Source organism: Heterocephalus glaber, unplaced genomic scaffold, assembly GCF_053883595.1.
Source record: "Heterocephalus glaber isolate CG9 unplaced genomic scaffold, H.glaber_assembly_v1.0 deba00001572, whole genome shotgun sequence".
Taxonomy (NCBI): Eukaryota; Metazoa; Chordata; class Mammalia; order Rodentia; family Bathyergidae; genus Heterocephalus; species Heterocephalus glaber.
In genome coordinates, this window is record NW_028258357.1 from 22,867,335 (window position 1) to 22,885,448 (window position 18,114).

At 43.6% G+C, this 18,114-nt stretch overlaps 1 protein-coding gene across 4 annotated transcripts; it reads left to right on the forward strand.

The window, feature by feature from the left end:
- The first annotated feature begins 3,235 nt into the window (after nucleotides 1-3,235).
- Nucleotides 3,236-17,880, forward strand: Tmem263 (transmembrane protein 263). 4 transcript variants are annotated; one of them, XM_021258367.2, is made up of 4 exons: nucleotides 3,257-3,382; nucleotides 11,079-11,332; nucleotides 12,233-12,302; nucleotides 15,026-17,880. In XM_021258367.2, exons 3-4 carry the CDS (start codon nucleotides 12,239-12,241, stop codon nucleotides 15,310-15,312), a joined length of 351 nt encoding a protein of 116 aa, XP_021114026.1. In that variant the 5' UTR covers nucleotides 3,257-3,382; nucleotides 11,079-11,332; nucleotides 12,233-12,238; the 3' UTR covers nucleotides 15,313-17,880. The 4 variants fall into 4 exon arrangements, with proteins under 4 accessions (XP_004844855.1, XP_021114026.1, XP_021114027.1 ...); XM_004844798.4 differs by lacking the exon at nucleotides 11,079-11,332 and having other exon boundaries at nucleotides 3,236-3,382; XM_021258368.2 differs by lacking the exons at nucleotides 3,257-3,382; nucleotides 11,079-11,332 and adding an exon at nucleotides 3,528-3,721.
- Nucleotides 17,881-18,114: the final 234 nt, after the last annotated feature.

The following is an 18,114-nucleotide window of genomic DNA, read 5'->3' on the forward strand; positions in this document are numbered from 1 at the left end:
CCTCCTCCATTAGCCTCCTTGAGGTAGGAGATTAGGGCAAGGCAAACTGGCTGGGCCAGTGGGCATGACCTATCAATCACAGATTCCAGGACACATACACAAAAAGTGCTATCTTCAGTCTTTCTTGTGAAAACTCAAGCAGGTTTTTGATAGGTTGGCCTAGACCAGATGTCAGCCTGAGGAGTAAAAGATACAAAAGACTGGCAGCCATGATGCTGGAGGGCACTGTTACCTTTTGCACGGTGAGTTTTTCTTACCTTTAATTGGCCTATGCCCACTTTGCAGAGCATTTCATTTTTTTTCTTTTCCTACCTTTATATGTAAAACCTTGCTACCTTTATGTGCATGTATTGCCCAATTCTTTGTTCAGGACAAGAACCTAGGAACCTAAGAATCTCTAGGAATCCTCAGCACCCCAGAACCTAGTGATAATCTGAGTACCTGGTATTACAGGGATGCACTACCATGCTTGTGTTTTTCATTTTTATTAGAAAACCGAGGCAGTAAGAAATCACTAGGGCTAGACTACCAGAAATATATGGCTAATGATACTTGTAGTTACAGAAGAGTCTGATGAACCCACAGCCTCCCCCAAAAGCTCTCGTATATCTTGGTTTATGAAATAGATTCAACCACTGCTTTGAATTATGGCTTGTAAAAAGTGAAACTCTCTTGGGAATGCCTACAGTTTTGTCAGACATTTTTGCTTTAATAAATTCTCTAGTAGAAAACCGTACAAAGGGAAGAAAAAAATAAAAGTGTAATTAGGCTCTTCATAATTTTGCCTAGACTCCAATTTTGAAAGGTCACATATTAAAGAGGTATTAAGGACAGAGGCTTTTTGTGATAACAGGAGGAAGTATCTATCCCTTCAGATGCTGGGTAAACACAACAATCCACATGTCCCGCTTACATCCAAACTGTGTTTGAGATCATTTAATATCCCCTTTAATTTCTGCAAGACTGTAATATCTTGAGAACCTCAGTGCTTTGATAAATTAATGATTAGGCTGAAGCCATAAATTAGATTTATTATATTTATATGATAGCTATTCTGTTTATGAGCTGGATTAAAGTCAGCTTCTTCTAGGATGCTGTCTTTGCTCAGTTGCCCTTTGCTGAGCTTTGCCAACAGTTACTATTCCTTAGGACCACCTATTATTTTGCATTTGAAAAATTATCTTTCGAGGGTTCGTCTCTTGTGTATGTCTTGAGTCACTAGTCGGATCGAGAGAGGAGAAAGCTGCCTATGCAGACTGCAGAAGTCCTAAGGCCGTTCACACCGGCCTGTCTTCTGATCCTCTCAGGAAGCTCACGGTGGGCAGGGCTCGTCTTCATTCTGTGAGCGCTCAGAGGAGCACCAGCCGGTCGCCTTTACAGCGGCCGACCAACCTTTGCGGCACGCACGTCGCCCGGTCCTCAGGCCATCTTCTCAGTGGCTGCCACGGCTCCACAGCGAAGTTCAGGGACACGCATCACTGATCCAGACTGATCCAGGCCGGCCGTGGTGCGCCGCCCCCAGGGTCATGCTGCTCCCCGATATCCTGGCCTTGAGGAGAAGGGGCTCTGGGAGGACAGCAAGGGGGGCCAGGCCCCACCCCAGTCCACATGGCCGCTTCTTTTTTTTAGAATTTTTTAAAAATTCTTTTATTGGTACATTGTAGGTATACAACACAATTACATTTCTCATTGGGGATTGTACCTTTACATGATGCATTTTGGTTATTTTTTCCCCATTCCTAGCCCTCCCTTCACGCCCTCCACCCTTCCCTATTTACAAAGACTTTATTTCCATTTTTTCCATTTCTCAGCATTTTTCCTTGCCCTTCTTTCCTTTCCCCTGCCCCTCCCACTAACCCTACCCTTTTGGGCCTTTTCTTCCTATTTTGCATTATCGATTATTCATTCTCATCATTGGTACATTTTAGGTATACAATATAATGACATTCATCATTGGAAATTTGCACCTTTACATAGTCTCTCTTGGTTCTTATTTTTCATCCTTGCCCAGTCCTCCCTTCAACCCCTCCATTCCTCCCTATTTACAAAGATTTTGTTCCTATTTTTCCATTTTCTCATATTAATCCCACTCCCTTCTTTCCTTTCCCCTAGCCCTCCCACTTCCCCTTCCCCTTTTCTTCCTATTTCACATTACCTATTATACATTTAGTCCTTATTTACACTTTCAGTTTCTCACACCAGAGAAACTATTCGGTATTTATACGTGTGTCCTGTTTATTTCACTTAAGAGTATGGCCTCAATGTGCATACATGTAGCTATAAATGTCTCTTAATTTCTCATTCTTTATGGCTGAGTAGTACTCCATTTTATAAAAAAAACCCCACATCTTCTTTATCCAGTCTCCAGCTGACGGGCACTTGGGCTGTTTCCAAGTTTTAGCTATTACAAACTGTGCTGTAGTGAACATGGGTGCACATATATCACTGTGGTATGATTCTTTTAATTCTTTTGGGAAGATCCCCAGCAGTGGAATAGCTGGGTCAAATGGGACCTCTAGTCCTAGTTCTTTGAGGTATCTCCACACTGATTTCCACAGTGGTTGCACCAGTCTGCATTCCCACCAACAATGGAGAAGGGTTCCTTTCTCCCCACACCCCGCCAGCATTTGTTATTGGTTGATTTCTTGATAGCAGCCACTTTCTGGGGTGAGGTGGAATCTCAGCGATGTGTTCATCTGCATCTCTCCAATGACCACTGATGCTTCTGGTCCGCGCGCTGGGCCTGGCCACGGCCGTGGCGAGCACGACCCTGACAGGCTTTCGCAGTTCCGCGGGAGGGGCGGGAACCCACGGCGGCGCAGGCGTAGGCCGCGTGTTTCCCTGCACTGTCGCCCGCCCCGAGGCGCCTGGAAGGCAGCGCGAGCGTGGACGCGAGCATACGCCGAACCGCGCCACGCCCTCCCTGCCGCGAGGCCGCTGAAGTCCCCAACCGTTACTCGGCGGCAGAGCGGAGAGGGCGGCCGCCAATCAGAGCCCGAGGCAAACCCTGATTGGACGGTGGAGAAAGGGGCGGTGGAGGCGCGCGCAGGCGGGCCAGGGGCGAGGGGGCGGGAGCGTCCTTTAGGCGCTGCGCGTGCGCAGCTCAGGAAGGGGCCGACTGGGGGCTGCCGGGAGGGCCCCGCGGTTCGCAGACCTGGTGGGCGAGGCGGGAGCGCGAGCGCGCGTGCGCATCGGGGCCCAGCCGCGGGCGGGGCGGTGCGGAGGCGGCACGGAGGCGGCGCGAGGGGGCGGGTCGCGTCGGGCGCCACGTCCGCAGCCGGATCCCACCGCCGCCGCCGCCGCGCGAGTCCGAGCCTCAGCCGCGGAGCCCGCGGAGCCCGCCGCCCCCAGGTCGCCCCTCGTCGGCGCCGGCGCCCCCGCGGTAAGTCGGGCCCGGGGTTCGCAAGGCGCGGGGGAGAGGCGGCGGGGTGGTCCCGCTCTCTGCGCCCCTCGAGGGCACCGGGCCCCGCTCCGCCCTGGGCACCCTCGGGACCCGGGCTCGGCCCCCGGGCCGCGCGCCCCACGCCCGGCGAGCCCTGGCTCTGCTCGCCCGGCACTCGCGGCGCCTCCGGGGTCACTCGTGTCGCTGCCACGTCGCGCGCTCGGCTGCGCCTGGGGATCCCCGAGCGGAGGCTGGGAGGGCGGCACCCCGGCCTGTGCGCCGGGCCTCGTTGCCGGCGGGGCTGCTCTTGGCCCGAGCCGACCCCGGTGTCGCCGACAGGTAGGTACCCCAGTGCCTGGCTCCACGCCGGCTTTTTGGCCAAGAGGGAGGGCGACCTCGTACACCCATGTGCATCCTGTTTTGCCTTCGCCGCTTTCGTTCCTCTGCCTTTGTTGTAGCAGCTGCCTCGGAAGCCAAGTTCAGCTGGCAGTTGTGCGTGTAGGGTGAGAACGCATCATTAAAAAGGACAGAGTGGTTACTGAATGAGACAGACACGCAGCGCCGTGTGTGTGACTGGGTTTTTTTTACCTCTAAGAAAATCTTTATCTTTCTTTGCTTCAGCCAGTGAGTGTTTGCTCTTTTCCTGCTTCCTGAGGGCGTCTCGCGGGGTCATGTATGAGCTTCTCCAGAGTGCGGCCTCCCTATGCGGGTTCAGTGCCTAATGGTATCTGGCACATAGTAGGGATGTAGTTGTCGGCTGAACAGTGAGGAATATGTAATTTAGTGAAATGACGAACGTGCTGGTCCCGAGTTGGCAGTATTGTGACTGCTTAATGTTTCCTTGACAGTTGCCATTTTGACACTGTCAGTTGTTACTTGTCACTGTGAGCTTACAAGTTTTCCTGACAGATGATTTCTTCTTCCTTGCTGGCCTCAATGTATTTCTGGTCGTCAGTTTGTTGTTAATTAATGGGCGGCAGGGGCCACCTTTCCAAGCTGCCTGCTCAGCCAGGCTGATTCGCTAGAGAAGCCCACAGACAGCAGGCTGGAGTCTTAGGCCCACTCTTGTTGGGGTGTGTGTGTTAGCGTTCTCCGAAATGTATTTTTGAATATCCTTGCAGTTACTTGGCAAAGAAACTAAGACATGGGAGTGAGGATGTGGCAAAGTTCTATATATAGAACATGTAAAAGAATTTAGCTACTTCACTTATAATCTCTCTTACATAGGAAAATTGGCACTTTTTAATAACATATTCTGAAGTGGCTCAAAGGGTAGACTGTTGTTTTGTAGTTGAGCTTTATACAAAGGACGATTGAACTTGTTATGTTAGAGAGGCGGTACCCATAGGTAAACATGTGTGCTCTTTTCAGACTTTGTTTATATTAGGAAAAAAAGTTTAAATTTATATAAACTGCAATCCACAAACAACACTGATTTATGTGTTCTTTTTTTTTTTTTTTTTTGTAAAAAGGAGAGTTTTCAGAGTTGTTTATTTCTATTATTGGAATAAATTACCCCCTGGGGAATAGTGTTGTTTTTAGTCTTTACTCAATATATTTGGCAGCTGCTATATCTATGACACTATTGTGCTGGACAGAGATTATCTGTCTCCACCCCCATTAAAGAAACTACTGATGAATTAGTTGTCATGTTATACAGTCTATAGCACATTTCACAGTTTCTTAAAAATCTGCTTATAAGCGGTTTTAGTTGGTCATGTAATCATCTGTTTGTGTCAGGACCATCAGGACCAAAAGAACTGATTTATGTCTGCAGAGTGAGTTAAATCATTTGTCCCAATCTAAAGGCTGTTGTCTGTCATTGTCTTTCTTGGGAAAGTATGTTCTTTAGTAGAAACTTACGTGCATTATACACTCCTAGAGAGAGAATAGTCTGTTTCTTGAATGAGTGAACTGAATGAATGATGGTAGTTGCTGGGAAAAAGTGTATTCTCACTTGATTGTAAGCTCTCATTTAGAGTTGTGGATTTGTGTGTTTAATCACATGGAAGCCTTAAGTGTGTAACAGGATGCCCAGCACATAGTAGGGCTTAGATATATATATATAGTGAACTAATGATTCAGTGAGTTTAAGGAAGATGGTTTGTATAGGATTTAATAATTTTGTTTGATACATCATTTAAGGGTAACATTTAAAAATTGTCATTTGACACTGTCAGTTGGTAGTTGTCACCACATTTATATTTTTACATTTTATTAGATCAGTTTTAGGAAATAAGGGGTGTGTTTGTCATCACAATTCCCAGGCGAAGAGAAACAGGTCTGCAGTGGTGGTAGTGAGCAGGAGGGTAATACAACAGTACCCTCTGGCCATGGGGTTTCCTTCCTGCAGTTTCAGTTATCTGCAGTCAGCTACGGTCCAGAAACATTAAATGAGAAATTCCAGGAATAACAGTAAGTTTTAGATCATACACCCTTATGAGTAATGTGATAAAATCTTGCACTGTGCTGCTTCATCCTGCCTGGAACGTGGGTCTGTCTCTTTGTCCAGGGTGTCCATGCTGTATATGCTACTCACTTGTTAGACCCTTTCCTTGGGTTATCACATGGATTACCATGGTGCTTGTATTTAAGAAACTCTTATTTTACTTAATTATGGCCCCAAAGTACAAGTGATGTTGGAGCTGAGATTTAGAAACTGTGAAGTGCTTCCTTTAAGTGCAAATGTGAAAGTATATTTTGAGAGACCATACTGATGTTTTGTTATACTATATTGTGATAATTATTAATCTCTTTGCCTAGTATATAAATTAAACTTTATCATAGGAGTAGATATATACATAAGAGAAACAGTAGGTTTGTGGTTTGGTATTGTCTGTGGATTCACGCTTCCACTGGGGGTGTCGGAACAGATCCCCTATGGATAAGGGGGAAAACTGTATAAAAAAGTTCTCCTCAGTAGTAACATGGTACTATCCCACAAAGAGGTTTATCATTAAAATTTTGGTGTATCTATATGCAGAGATTAGGAATAGTTCACGTGTATCAGTAGTACAAATGACACTACAGACAGAGTTTAGTGAATACCTTTATGAGGTAACTGTCTTATAATTTGGAATTCAAGGGGGAAAATCTAAAATAATTGCGGCTTTTACACAATTTTTATTACCCCAACAGTTCCAGAGGACGTTTAGTATTATATGGTTGGTGTTAAGACCCTAAGAAACTCAGACATTAAGACCAGATCAGGACTAGCTGCTTAGGACCTCAGCTTCCTCTGGACAGACATGGACACCCTGGCAGGACTCCAGATTTGCACTTTTAATTTTATTGGTAACTATTGCTAATAATTTTAAGAGTAACAGAGTATTTCTGAATGATAGTAGGCACTTTCTTCATGTCAGAGTCTGGTACAGAATGAGTGACCTGGTAGTGGGAGTGGGCATGTGTGGCTGTGCTGGCAGGCACAGGTAGGATGAGAGGGAGGAGAGCAGAGTTCCTGAAAGTCTGGTGATTGTGGAACAACTCGCAGGCACCGTCCATTTCACCTCTTACTTCATGTGTATTGAAGGTGTTTAAACTGCTGCAGAGTAAGATGCCTGTGTCATGTCTCTCCTGTGGCTTCTGAAGCCCCTGGCAAACCACTCTTTACTCACAGAAAGGTACACGTGGAAAGTACAGTCCTAGCTGAGAGGGTTTTTTTTGCAAACTAAAAATTTGAGCCATGTATTGATGTTTGCATGGTGATGGTTAAAGTTAATGTGGATACAAATATTTTATTTTTATCTGACTTGTTTCACAAATAGTAGGTAATAGCATACAGAAAAAGCATCTAACAAATGGGAAAAATATAAATAAGATGTTCACATTACAAGCCAGATAAAATAGCAGCCAGAGTCCTTAGGGAGTATGGGGGTTAGAAGGGACGGCACAACTAAGCCCCAGGAGACTTCTTAGTGGAGCGTGGATTTTAGCTGAAAGCTCCCTCTGAGCCAACAGAAGGGAGACATCATATCTTTGTATCTTTTAAGTAGAAAAAAGATGCCAAGGAAAACATACTAAATTTTTTGGAGGAACAAGATATTTTTCTGAATAATTACCTCTACAGAAGTTACTTTTAGAGTTCCACATCAGAGGCAGTGGGTGACATAAAGGGGTAACGGCCTTGAGCTCAGGGCCTCCCCCTCTGAGGCTGTACTGGTGGTGGTGGCATCTTCTTAAAGCATCGTGTGATTCAAATACATTATTTTCTAGATGAGCAACTTCATCTGTAGATAGAAACCTAGAAAAAGTGAGATTCGATGAACTTTAAAATACCATTTGTAAACATCATTGATTTCCAAGACTTAAAAACATCTTTAATTATAAAACTAATGCATATTTATGGTAGAAAATGAAAATACAGATGTTAACTGTATTTTTTCTGTGTGTGTATATATAGAAATACTGAATGTAAATACCACATATAAATTGAATATATTTAAATAATATGTACCCTATCAATACCTTATAGCCCTGTGGTGGCAAACTTATGGCACATGTGTTGTTTTTCCTTTAAGACAAAAGATGTTAATGTATGAGTTATTTTTTCTAAATCAAAACCTCAGTATTCAGGTTTAATTGCAGTATTGGCACTTTGGGATAAGCAAGTAGGTTTTGGGTGGTAGTTTGGGCACTTGTCTCTAAAAGGATCGCCATCACTACTCCCTAATCATAACATTTTGGGTTACTCTGTTTTTTTGTTTTTTAAAAGTAATTTGATCAGGGCCAGGGATTTAGCTCAGTGGTGTTGTGCCTGCCTGGCAAATGCAAGGTCCTGATTCAATGCCTGGTTCCAAAAAAAACCCAAAATTTGATCATATGATATATACCTTTTATACTAGTCTCTAAAATAATATTTATATTTTCCTGTTGTATTTGCTCTTCACAAAGTATTTTAATATCTTCATTATGTCTTTAGAAAGCTTGGTTGTGCCTCTCTTGCCCTCCATGCGGTTGTATTTATTTGACCACTCATTTGTAGGTTTTTTCTTGTATTGACCTTTTAAATATGAGCAGTCCGTCTAAGAGCCCTTCTCAGCCCCCTTGTTTTTTCGGTACCGGGGATTGAACTCGGGACCTTGCGCTTTTGAGGTAGGCAGCAGCACCACTGAGCTGAATCCCGGCCCATCAGCCCTCTTTTCCTTGATCCCATCACCTGCTCTGCACAGCTTTAGCTGTCGCTTCAAGCCACTCTGAGAACTTCAGCTCCAACTGTGGCCCCTGAATCGGATGGCTGCTGAAGGGCTCCTTGGATGTCCTGGAGGTGTCACCCAGAAAGCTTGTTCAAAGGTTCCTCATCTCTCCAGGGCAGCTTGTCTTCCACTGTCCCCTGTCTCACTGTCATGTCTCTTAGTTGCTCACTCCAGGAGTCTCGCATCCTAGATTTTCCCTTTCATCCCATGTTAATACCTGAGTTACTAACGAAACAAAAGTTCATACAAAAACTTCAAGTTCAGGATTGGAGCCTCCCCTGTGCATCAGACATTGATTAAGGCTCTGAAGATGGAATAGTGAAAAACACTGAGCCCTGTTCTTGTGGAGATAACATTCTGACTGGAAAGACAGATAGATAGGAAATATTGCAAGGTTAGGTAAAGATGCCAGGGAGAGAGGTAGAGGGTGCTCTGCTGTTATAAGATGGCACAGGAACCTGAATAAGGTCAGGTAACAAGCCAGGCCAGGTCTGGGGAAGAGCCTTCAGGGAAGGACAAACACAGCCACTTCCCCAGAGTGGGACGAACAAGACCAGTGTTGGTAGGAGATAATACTGAAGGAGAAATGGGGGTGAGGTTTGTGGCCTCCAAGGGCAGAGGGTAAGGACTCTGGATTTTATTGTGAGCAAAACAGAAAGATTTTAAGAGAGATTCCATGGCTGGATTGGAGAGAGCAAAGGTGGAAGCTCAGAAACCAGTTCAGAGGTTTTCTAGTAGTTTGAGTAAGAGATTATGATGGTTTAGATGGTCTCACGTGGTATGGAAGAGGTGATGAGAAATGTTCATGTTTTGGATTTATTTAGACAAGAATTTACTGATGTTTAGATGGAAATGTAGGAAAGAAAGTCGAGGGTGTCTCCTAGATTTTTGGTCCAAGCATTTATTTAGGCAGGAAGAGCACCTGACTGGACTGAAGTAGCACTGAGCATGTCTGGTCTTTCTGCCCTTCCATCTGTTCATGCTCAAGGTAGCTTCCTACAGCACAGATCTTACAGCACAGTTTGCTTCTGGAAGCTCATGGCTCCTCGTTGCCTGCACACAGAAGGGTGAAGTCTGTTCATTGTTTAATTTGCAGACATCTTGGTGAGATCATAGTATGAAGCAGCTCTCGTCTTTCTGTGGTAGGATTTTTTTAATTGTACAGTAGATACAGTGTAGTAAACAAAATAATTTTAAAGGATCCTGTATTGGGAGGAAAAGGTAAGACTGCCAGTTGGGATTTGGCACCAAAAAGAAACTCTTGCACTGTGTGCAGTTACTATCGTGGTCACCAATTCCACTCCAGTTAAAATATTAAGATGTATGTGTGCATGTAATTTACCCACACTTTTGTAAAGGGTATGATCACTTCTGTTGACTAGTTGATAGGCCGGGTGATCGTGTGTGTGTGTGTGTGTGTGTGTGTGTGTGTGTGATAGATGCTGGATTACAGTGATGGCCAAATTACACAGAGGTGTCTCTCTTCTTAAATTTAATAGTCCAGTGGGGGGAAGTACCTCTGAAATAGCCATTTTCTGCAGATGAAACACACACATTCTGCTAGGAGTGTCTGCATATTTTGTTTTGGAATTTGTTAAATAGTATCTTAGAGCTAGGGCTAGACTATCCTTAATTTCTGTTTGAAACTCCTAAATAGCAAGATTCTAATGAAGTAATTATTCCTCTGCCATACGGCTTATGTTCAAGTTGGGATTCACCTTCAGGTTGTCTGATCTCAGAGCCTTAACCACTATGCTGTATAACTTGTTATGATCTTATGATGATGATAAATCAAAAAATACAGGTGAATGGAAATAAATACAATTTTCAAGTTTGAGGGAATTTTAAAATGAAGGGAAATAGCAAGAACCTCTTCTCTGAGGAATGTACCAGTTGTTTTCTTTTGGCTTTCTATAAGAGATCACATAGCTTTGCTGTTATTTTAAATTTTCAGTACATATAGGATGTGCTAAATTCACCAACTGCCTGGGATGAGATTAGGGGCTGTTGCTGAGTGCCTGAGTCAGGACGTGCATGAGAGCACCAGGAGGTGTTCATGAAGCCATGGCACGTGCTGTCGGACTTCAGGTGCTGTGAAGTCTCATCGCAGGTAGGGTGTAGGTTTTAAAGGCAGGGCAAGGTGAAGTGCATGCAGTTAGAATTACCTTTGAAAGCCCCGTTTCCATTAGCCTTTGCTGCTGCTGCCCGTAGCCAGGCCACCTCAATTATTGAGGTCGTCTTCTAACGGTTCTTTGTTCCTTGCCAAACTCTCCTGTCGCCTTGCTTCCGCAGTGCCCAGGAAGATCTTGTAAAATGTAAACCTGAACACCTCATTCCTCTGCCACTCCCTTACCTAGCTCCCTGCCCCTCAGTGAGAGCCAGGCTCAGCGCTGCCTGCAGGGCCTGAGTGAGGGGAGGCTGAGCGCACACTCTTGGCCGCTCTCCTGCTGCCCGTGGTGTGGCTGCCACGCTGTATTGGCCATCCCTTCTTGCTGTTGCAGGTTAGCTCCCGCCTTGGCACCTGTGCCCTTGCTCGTCACGCATGTCTGCGTCTGAAAGTGCTGCATGAAGTAACTGACTTGGAGGAGACACTGTGCACAAGTCTGAGGGGAGAGCTGCCTGAGTTGGACATCCTTTCCCCCTCCGGGGTGTAACTGCAGCGAAGCTTCACAGACTGTCCTGTGTAGGGTGTCGCGTCCTATTCTCCTCGGCTCGGCCCTTTTTCTCTACAGCATTTAGCACCATCAGACATAATGTATAGTGTTTGTGTATTTTTTATTATCTTCCCCAACTAGAGTGACCATTTCATGATGACAGGGACTTTTGGATATTTTTGATCACTGCTGTATCCCATGCACCTAAAACATTCCTTAGTCCCGAGTAGGTGCTCAATCACTATTTGTTCACTAATGATTAAAGTGCCTTGTTAGTTTCCATAATATTCTTTAAATATGTTGTATATGTTCAGATAGGGTAATTTAGGCTCCAGGGTATATGACTAAGAAATACTTGGTCGACTGCTGGGATCACAACCCTAGTTTTTTGCCCAGGCAAGACAGTATATCATAAAGACCTTTTTCAGACCAATCTTCACTTAATGTTTACTTACTCTCATGAATTTAAAAGCAAATATTTTAAGATAATAAAGAAAATTGGGAAAAGAAATTGTAAGCATGTTTTCTTTACCCCATGATAGCTTATTTTATTTATCTCCTAGGTCTCCTGACTACTTTTAACAGAGAAATAATCCTACCTATATTCTTCCATGAGTAGATGTTTAATCCCGTTACTACCTCTGTTCATCAGAGAACACAGAGTGGCTCTGAGAACCACAGAGAAGCCCACAGAGTCCCTTCCTGACTCAGCCTGCTGTGTGGGCAGGACGGGTGTTTCTCCCCTGCCTCGCCCACCGCCTCACTCTTCCAGATGACAGCGTGCAGATTTGCACACAGCTGCAGCACAGGATCCTCCCCGGGGCTGCCACTCTTGAGTTGGTGCTTCAGAGAGACTGGTGTTACCTTGTTTAAACACTGCAGTTTGAACTAGAGATGGAGTCTCGTGGGTTTTAATTTCTGAATAAAATTGATTAAGTCTGAATTTAGTATGTGATAAGTGGTGGTATCACCTTAAAACTAATTGTGTCTGTCTTTTTTAGGAGATCATGAATCAGGCAGATAAAAATCAACAAGAAATCCCATCCTACCTTAGTGATGAACCGCCAGAAGGTAAATATGCATCTATAACACTAAGTATGAGAGGAATTTCCTGGTGAATTAAAGCTCTGATTGTTTTTATTAACTGTAAAGAATCATAGCCTGTTTACCTGGTGAGTGAATACATCCCCAAAATAATTAACCATTTTTAGCCTGAAATAAAGAAGCACAGATATTGGTGAATAGAGACACAACTTAAGTGTATTTTCTGACCGCCCTCTATTTTTGGATCATTTCACAAGTCAGAACATCCTTTCATCTGTGAAGGTACAGGTAGGTGTACAGAGGGTGGCCTGTGTCTACTTCAGATGTCCTGCATATCAGAAAGTGCCCACAGTAGCGTTTGAGATGTTGAACGGTTACTCCCTGCACTGGAATGGTAGCTCCCTTTTGATACATGGTCTTGGGGCTGCTTAACTTGGCTTTCTAAATCATAATTCTTTTTCAGTTTGAAAATTGTGACATTATGAATCATTTTACTTCTAAAAGCTTTGGAAACATTAATTGTCCCTACTCTGGTCCTGATTTCTTATAAAAAGTGACTATAGACATTTTTTATTTATGATCTTAGTATCCAGTGATAGTGAACCTTTTAGAGCTTTCAAAGATACAATAACCCGCCAAGGTGTGCTTCCCACAGGTTCCCACCAGTGGTATAGACTGCTGTTAAATTTAATATATGTAATTATAAAACTTAATATAAACAGTGAGCTCCTTGGAGAACTGCATGCAGGTTGCTAGAAGTCCTGACTCTTGGCATTGCATTTTCTTCCCAATTCTGTTACCCACTGTCTGAATTTTCTTTATATATTGCAGCGTAAGCAGATGAAATTGCTAGGAAAATGATACAATGAAAAACTTCACTTAGGCCCAAAAGGAGTTGACTGGATTTAATTTAGTTTATTTGGTAGAATAGCCTAGAAAATTACTAGCTCAGCTCTTTTCCTTGCCTTATTTTTAGGACGAGAACCATAGCGTTTTGAAAAGAAGAGCTAGGTCTCAGTCAGTGTTAATAAGCAGTTCGTGGGAAAGAAGTAAGAAAGGGACAAGTAGAGGCACCCGGGAGCCTCAGGAATGTCTTCATGTGCCCACTGCTTAAAAAGCATCTTTTATGTGGTGATAATTAAGAATACACTAATTAAAGAGATAACTTAATATCTATCTTATTTGATTATGCAAAATCATTTGTCCTCATTAAATGCATGCGTACCAAATTTAGCAAAGCAAGATAGTTTTGCAAATGAGGTATCTGGCATTTGGCTAGTCATCAGCAAGCCTCAATCAGAGTTTTGCTGCTTTTCCTCATTTTTTTGACCTTAAACACAAAAAGTTACTTGTTAGGGATTCTTTTCCATCATAAGTTTGACATATCCAGATGCTTGTCTTTTAGCCATTTAAAATTTTATGTTAATTTGCTTACAAGTATTTTTTGGCACTGGGGATTGAACTCAGGACCTTGCATGTGCTAGGCAAGCAAGCTTTCTGTCACTGAGCTACATGCTGAGCCCCACTGCTTAGTTTTACTGAAAGCATTTGGTTAGTCTTGTAAAAAATGCAGTCATTGCTCTACCCATACCTGTATACTATTTTGATTAATCAATGTGATTTTTCCACTTATGATAGAATGTAAAAGCTCCAAACAATGAAAAAAAAACTAAGGTAAATTTGGGCTTTGTGTATTAGAAAACTCGATTTCCAGAATTTTTTCTTTTTTCTCCATTAAATATTAGCAGATTCCGTTACCTTCTCTCTGCTAGGATCTGGTAGCTTGGTGCTGTCGCCTGGACCTGTGTTCCCAAGAACTTGGCTCTTGTATGAGATGGCGCTTTGTCAGTGGGTGAAGATTGGATTTATAGTTAGCAAATACTTTTCCATGTTGTTTCTGCCTAACTTACTGTGTTCGCTTGAAAGCTAGTGCAATCAGAGTTGGTGGAATCTCCCTGTTAGTCATCTCAGGAGTTTGAAGTTACATGTTAATTTGTGTGGTCCCACTAAAAAACAATTTCTAAGAAACCTAACTCATGACGTAAAGTTTTCTTCTGGCATTACCTTTTCTTGGGTATCTGCGGAGTGTTATAAAATGAAAGATGTTGGAAGCACAGATTCCGTCCTGTAAGAATTACTGAGGGAGGGCCAGGGATTTAGCTCAATGGTTCCGGCGCCTGCCTTGCAAGGGCAAGGTCCTGAGTTCAATCCCCAGTACCACAAAAAAAAAAGAGTTACTGAGGGAATGACAGACATGTTACCATGCTGTAGTCTATCCACCTCATATGTGTGAATAAAATGACTTTAGGCGATATGACTTTAAATAATGACTAGTTTAATTTTCCTGTCTTGTCACAGCATTAGCCCTTTAAATAAATTTTGAGGGACACAGCTGGTCAGAGATCCAAATGTATTTAAGTTAGTGATTCCCAGACTTTGGTTTCAGGTCACTCTTACATTCAAAAATTGAGGCCTCAGAGAGCTTGTGTCTCTGCCATATTAGCAATAAAAATGGAGAAATTTTAATCTTTTATTCACTAAATAAACCCAACAGACCCATTCCATGTTAGCAGAATTAACATGCTTTTATGAGAAGTACTGCTTTCCAAAACAGCTGTCCCTGCGAGGTGACAGTTCTTCATCGTCTCCAGTCTGGTGCCGCCTGCCTGAGGAAGGGAGGTCACCTGATGGCTGTGCGCTGCTCGAGGGGGCAGCGCATTTGACTGTCTCATCATGTTTTCTCTCGTTAGGTGCCATGAAGGACCATCCGCAGCAGCAGCCAGGCATGTTATCCCGAGTGACCGGGGGTATCTTCAGTGTCACTAAGGGAGCTGTTGGCGCCACCATTGGTGGTGTGGCTTGGATTGGTGGGAAGAGTTTGGAGGTGACCAAGACAGCTGTTACAACTGTGCCTTCCATGGGAATAGGGCTGGTGAGAGGGGGCGTGTCCGCTGTGGCTGGAGGCGTCACAGCGGTGGGGTCTGCCGTTGCCAACAAAGTGCCCTTAACAGGAAAGAAGAAAGACAAGTCTGACTAAGATAACGGAGATACACTTGCTCTCCACCGAATTACGATGCCAGGGGCATTGAATTGCTACGTCATGGACTACAACCAAGTCACCTGTTTTGGATGCTCATCTTCTAAACTGCTGTGTTGAAAGTATTGATGACTGGCTCTCAGCTAAAGAGACCAATACTAGCACACAGTGTATGAAGGGTTCTCATACTTCAGTTCGAGCTTTTTATCTGGTAAAATGTTATACTCACTCAGTTGTAACTGAAGATATGGTATGTCTGAATATTTCTCATAAGTCTTTGAGTTTGACTAAAATGTGAAAGTTGAATTTCGTAGATGATCTTTACAGTTCCATATGTACAGTGTGCCAGGTAACTGTGCCCCTTGCCAAGGGAACCTTGGACTCCATAAACTGTACCTTTGACGTGCCTAATAGTTTCAGATGTCTTAGTTTTTTAAAACAATAGTTGTTCAAGCCAAAAGGCATTCTTTTCCTGTTTAAGCTGGCAAAATAGCGGGAATTGGAGAAGTGTAAAAGTTAAATGGTTTGATACAAGTTATCTTGGATCTTTTGTTAGATATGCATCCTGCTCATTTAATCATTGATGCCTTACGAGAGAAAACATCTTTTCTAATACCTTCATATGTGCAGTTCTTACAATTATCTTTGGATTCTCTTGAAGGTTGTGAAATAGGTTTTCCCTCTTAAGAATCTCAGGAGTGGGGGTCTGTGGCTGAGACAGCGCTTGTGAACAGTTAGTCAGATCGTGCACTCGGACCCGCGTGCATGCTCACCATTAACACACCTCACAGTGCCTAAGGAATGTCTGTCTCCTAGCTGTGTTAGAAGGTTTCCTATTGAGGAGGAACAGATGTTAAAGTTTCTAAGAAGTACTTAAAGCACGCAGGATATAAAGAGTCCTTCACGCCTGTTCTTTTGGTAAAATGTCTTAAAGTAGCAGTACGCCCTTTAAAAAACAAAAGGGACCACAAACATTTGAGGACTGACTTTCGAATGAAATGGGCTCCATAGATCAGTTTTGAATGAAAATAGGTGTGCTTTTAATGATTTCTGTAGGCTTCTAAAATATGTTGTCTTCTAGACAGTCTTGTGAAGCAGCTGTACACTGTGCTGTTTTCCAGCCACTTTCCAGCAGGGAACTGGAGTTTTGATGACAGATGGGAAGCATGTGGTGTCTCAGCATGCTGCCATCGTGGCTTGTCCGTTCCCAGGACGATAACTTGGCTGGAATAGTTTCTGTGCTCAGCTTCACGAGCATGCTAACTAGTGGCATATGTATTTGGCATTCCTCTTTCACCTGAGGGTCATAACCCAGGCCTGAGGAGTCTCAGGTCTGGAGTTGTGCACATTCTCTCCCCTCCAAGGAGGAGGCAGGCAGCCTCAGCCTGCTGTAGTTAAGTCAGGACCGTGTCTGTGGGAATTCAGACAGAACACTCCAACACCTGAGGGGGAAATGCTCGTTTGTAAACCATTAGAGTACTGCATTAGTAATATGGATTAACAGATGGGTAAGATGATAACCTTTAAAAGCTTTCATAAAGACCAACAGGGATTTTGAGCAAATCTACAAAAGTTCTGGAACTTTTCTGCTTATACAAAACTGAAAAATTCATTAAGGAGTTCAATCAAATGGGTCATTTAGTTCATGCAATATATTGTTGGTTTATTCTGGTCAAATGTTTTAATTATCAAACGGGATCTTTTTTAAAAACTCCAAAAGTAATAGTTGAATGCTAAATTATCTAAATAATGGTATTGGAGAACTTGATTCCTATTTTGAAGAAATTACTGCTTCCTTGCTAGTTTGTATTTCTAACTTATCTTCTATAGTCATAGGCTCTGCTGTGCTTTGTACCCGAATTTCTTCTAAGTATAGACTTTGGTTTACTGTATGCTTGCCTATTTATATTTCCAACTTTGCTTGTTCTTAAAATTGCTAAAGGAAAAATGGTTATAATTTCTCCTACAGACAAGCCACCTGGTACATTTTATCTCATCAAGATTTTCTGCAGCTTGAAGCTACAACTTAGTTGAGAGGGGCAATCGGTGCCGCGTGGGTGTGGCCTCAGGTGCTTCCTCTCCTACGCCTTCCCAGGTATGCGTAGGCCAGCAGCTGGCCTGAGACAGGACCACCTCACTTCCGGAGACTGAGCCTGGAGTCGCCTGGAGGCGTCTGTTGTTCGTTTACCTTCTGAGTGGGTATTTGTGACCCAGGACCCATCTAAAATGTTGACATTACAAATCCTGTACTAGTGAAATGTCAGATGAAATGATTGAATACTTTCTCTGTATTAAAGGGATGGGCAAAGAACACATGAATTGTTAGTAAAGCACTATGGTCTGCAAAAAATGTAACGTTTTGTAAAGATCTAAAGAAATAAGGGAAAACTTTGGACAATCTTAAAAACCTTTAGTTACATAGCAGTTCAGTATGTGCTGTGATCAGTCTTTAATTTTTGTGGTGATAATGTACAAACCTGACATCCCAGAATATGTATTTTGATGCCAACACAACAGTGAAATACAGATATATTTTAAGCAACTCTAATAAAGATTAGAAATGCGGAATCCTAGGCTTCCCGTGCGTGACTGCGCCATGACCCCGTCCGCAGCTGTCCCGCAGCCCGAGGTAAGGTAACCCGAGGGCGGCCGAGTCTGCCTCTGGCTGGGCCTGCGCCGTGTCATTCAGCCTCACTCACCAGCGTTCCTGTTTAAGCACAGAAGCAGCAAAGTGGCCCTGTGGTCGCGTTCCCGTGTCGCTTCTGCATGAGCCGGGTCCCGGCCTCGCACTCGGTCCAGATG

Excerpts from the sequence above, each read along its gene's own strand:
- Tmem263 (XM_004844798.4), top strand. The coding sequence starts at position 12,239 with ATGAATCAGGCAGATAAAAATCAACAAGAAATCCCATCCTACCTTAGT. Across the intron at positions 12,303-15,025 it reads TAGTGATGAACCGCCAGAAG|GTGCCATGAAGGACCATCCG; the intron begins GTAAATATGCAT and ends TTCTCTCGTTAG.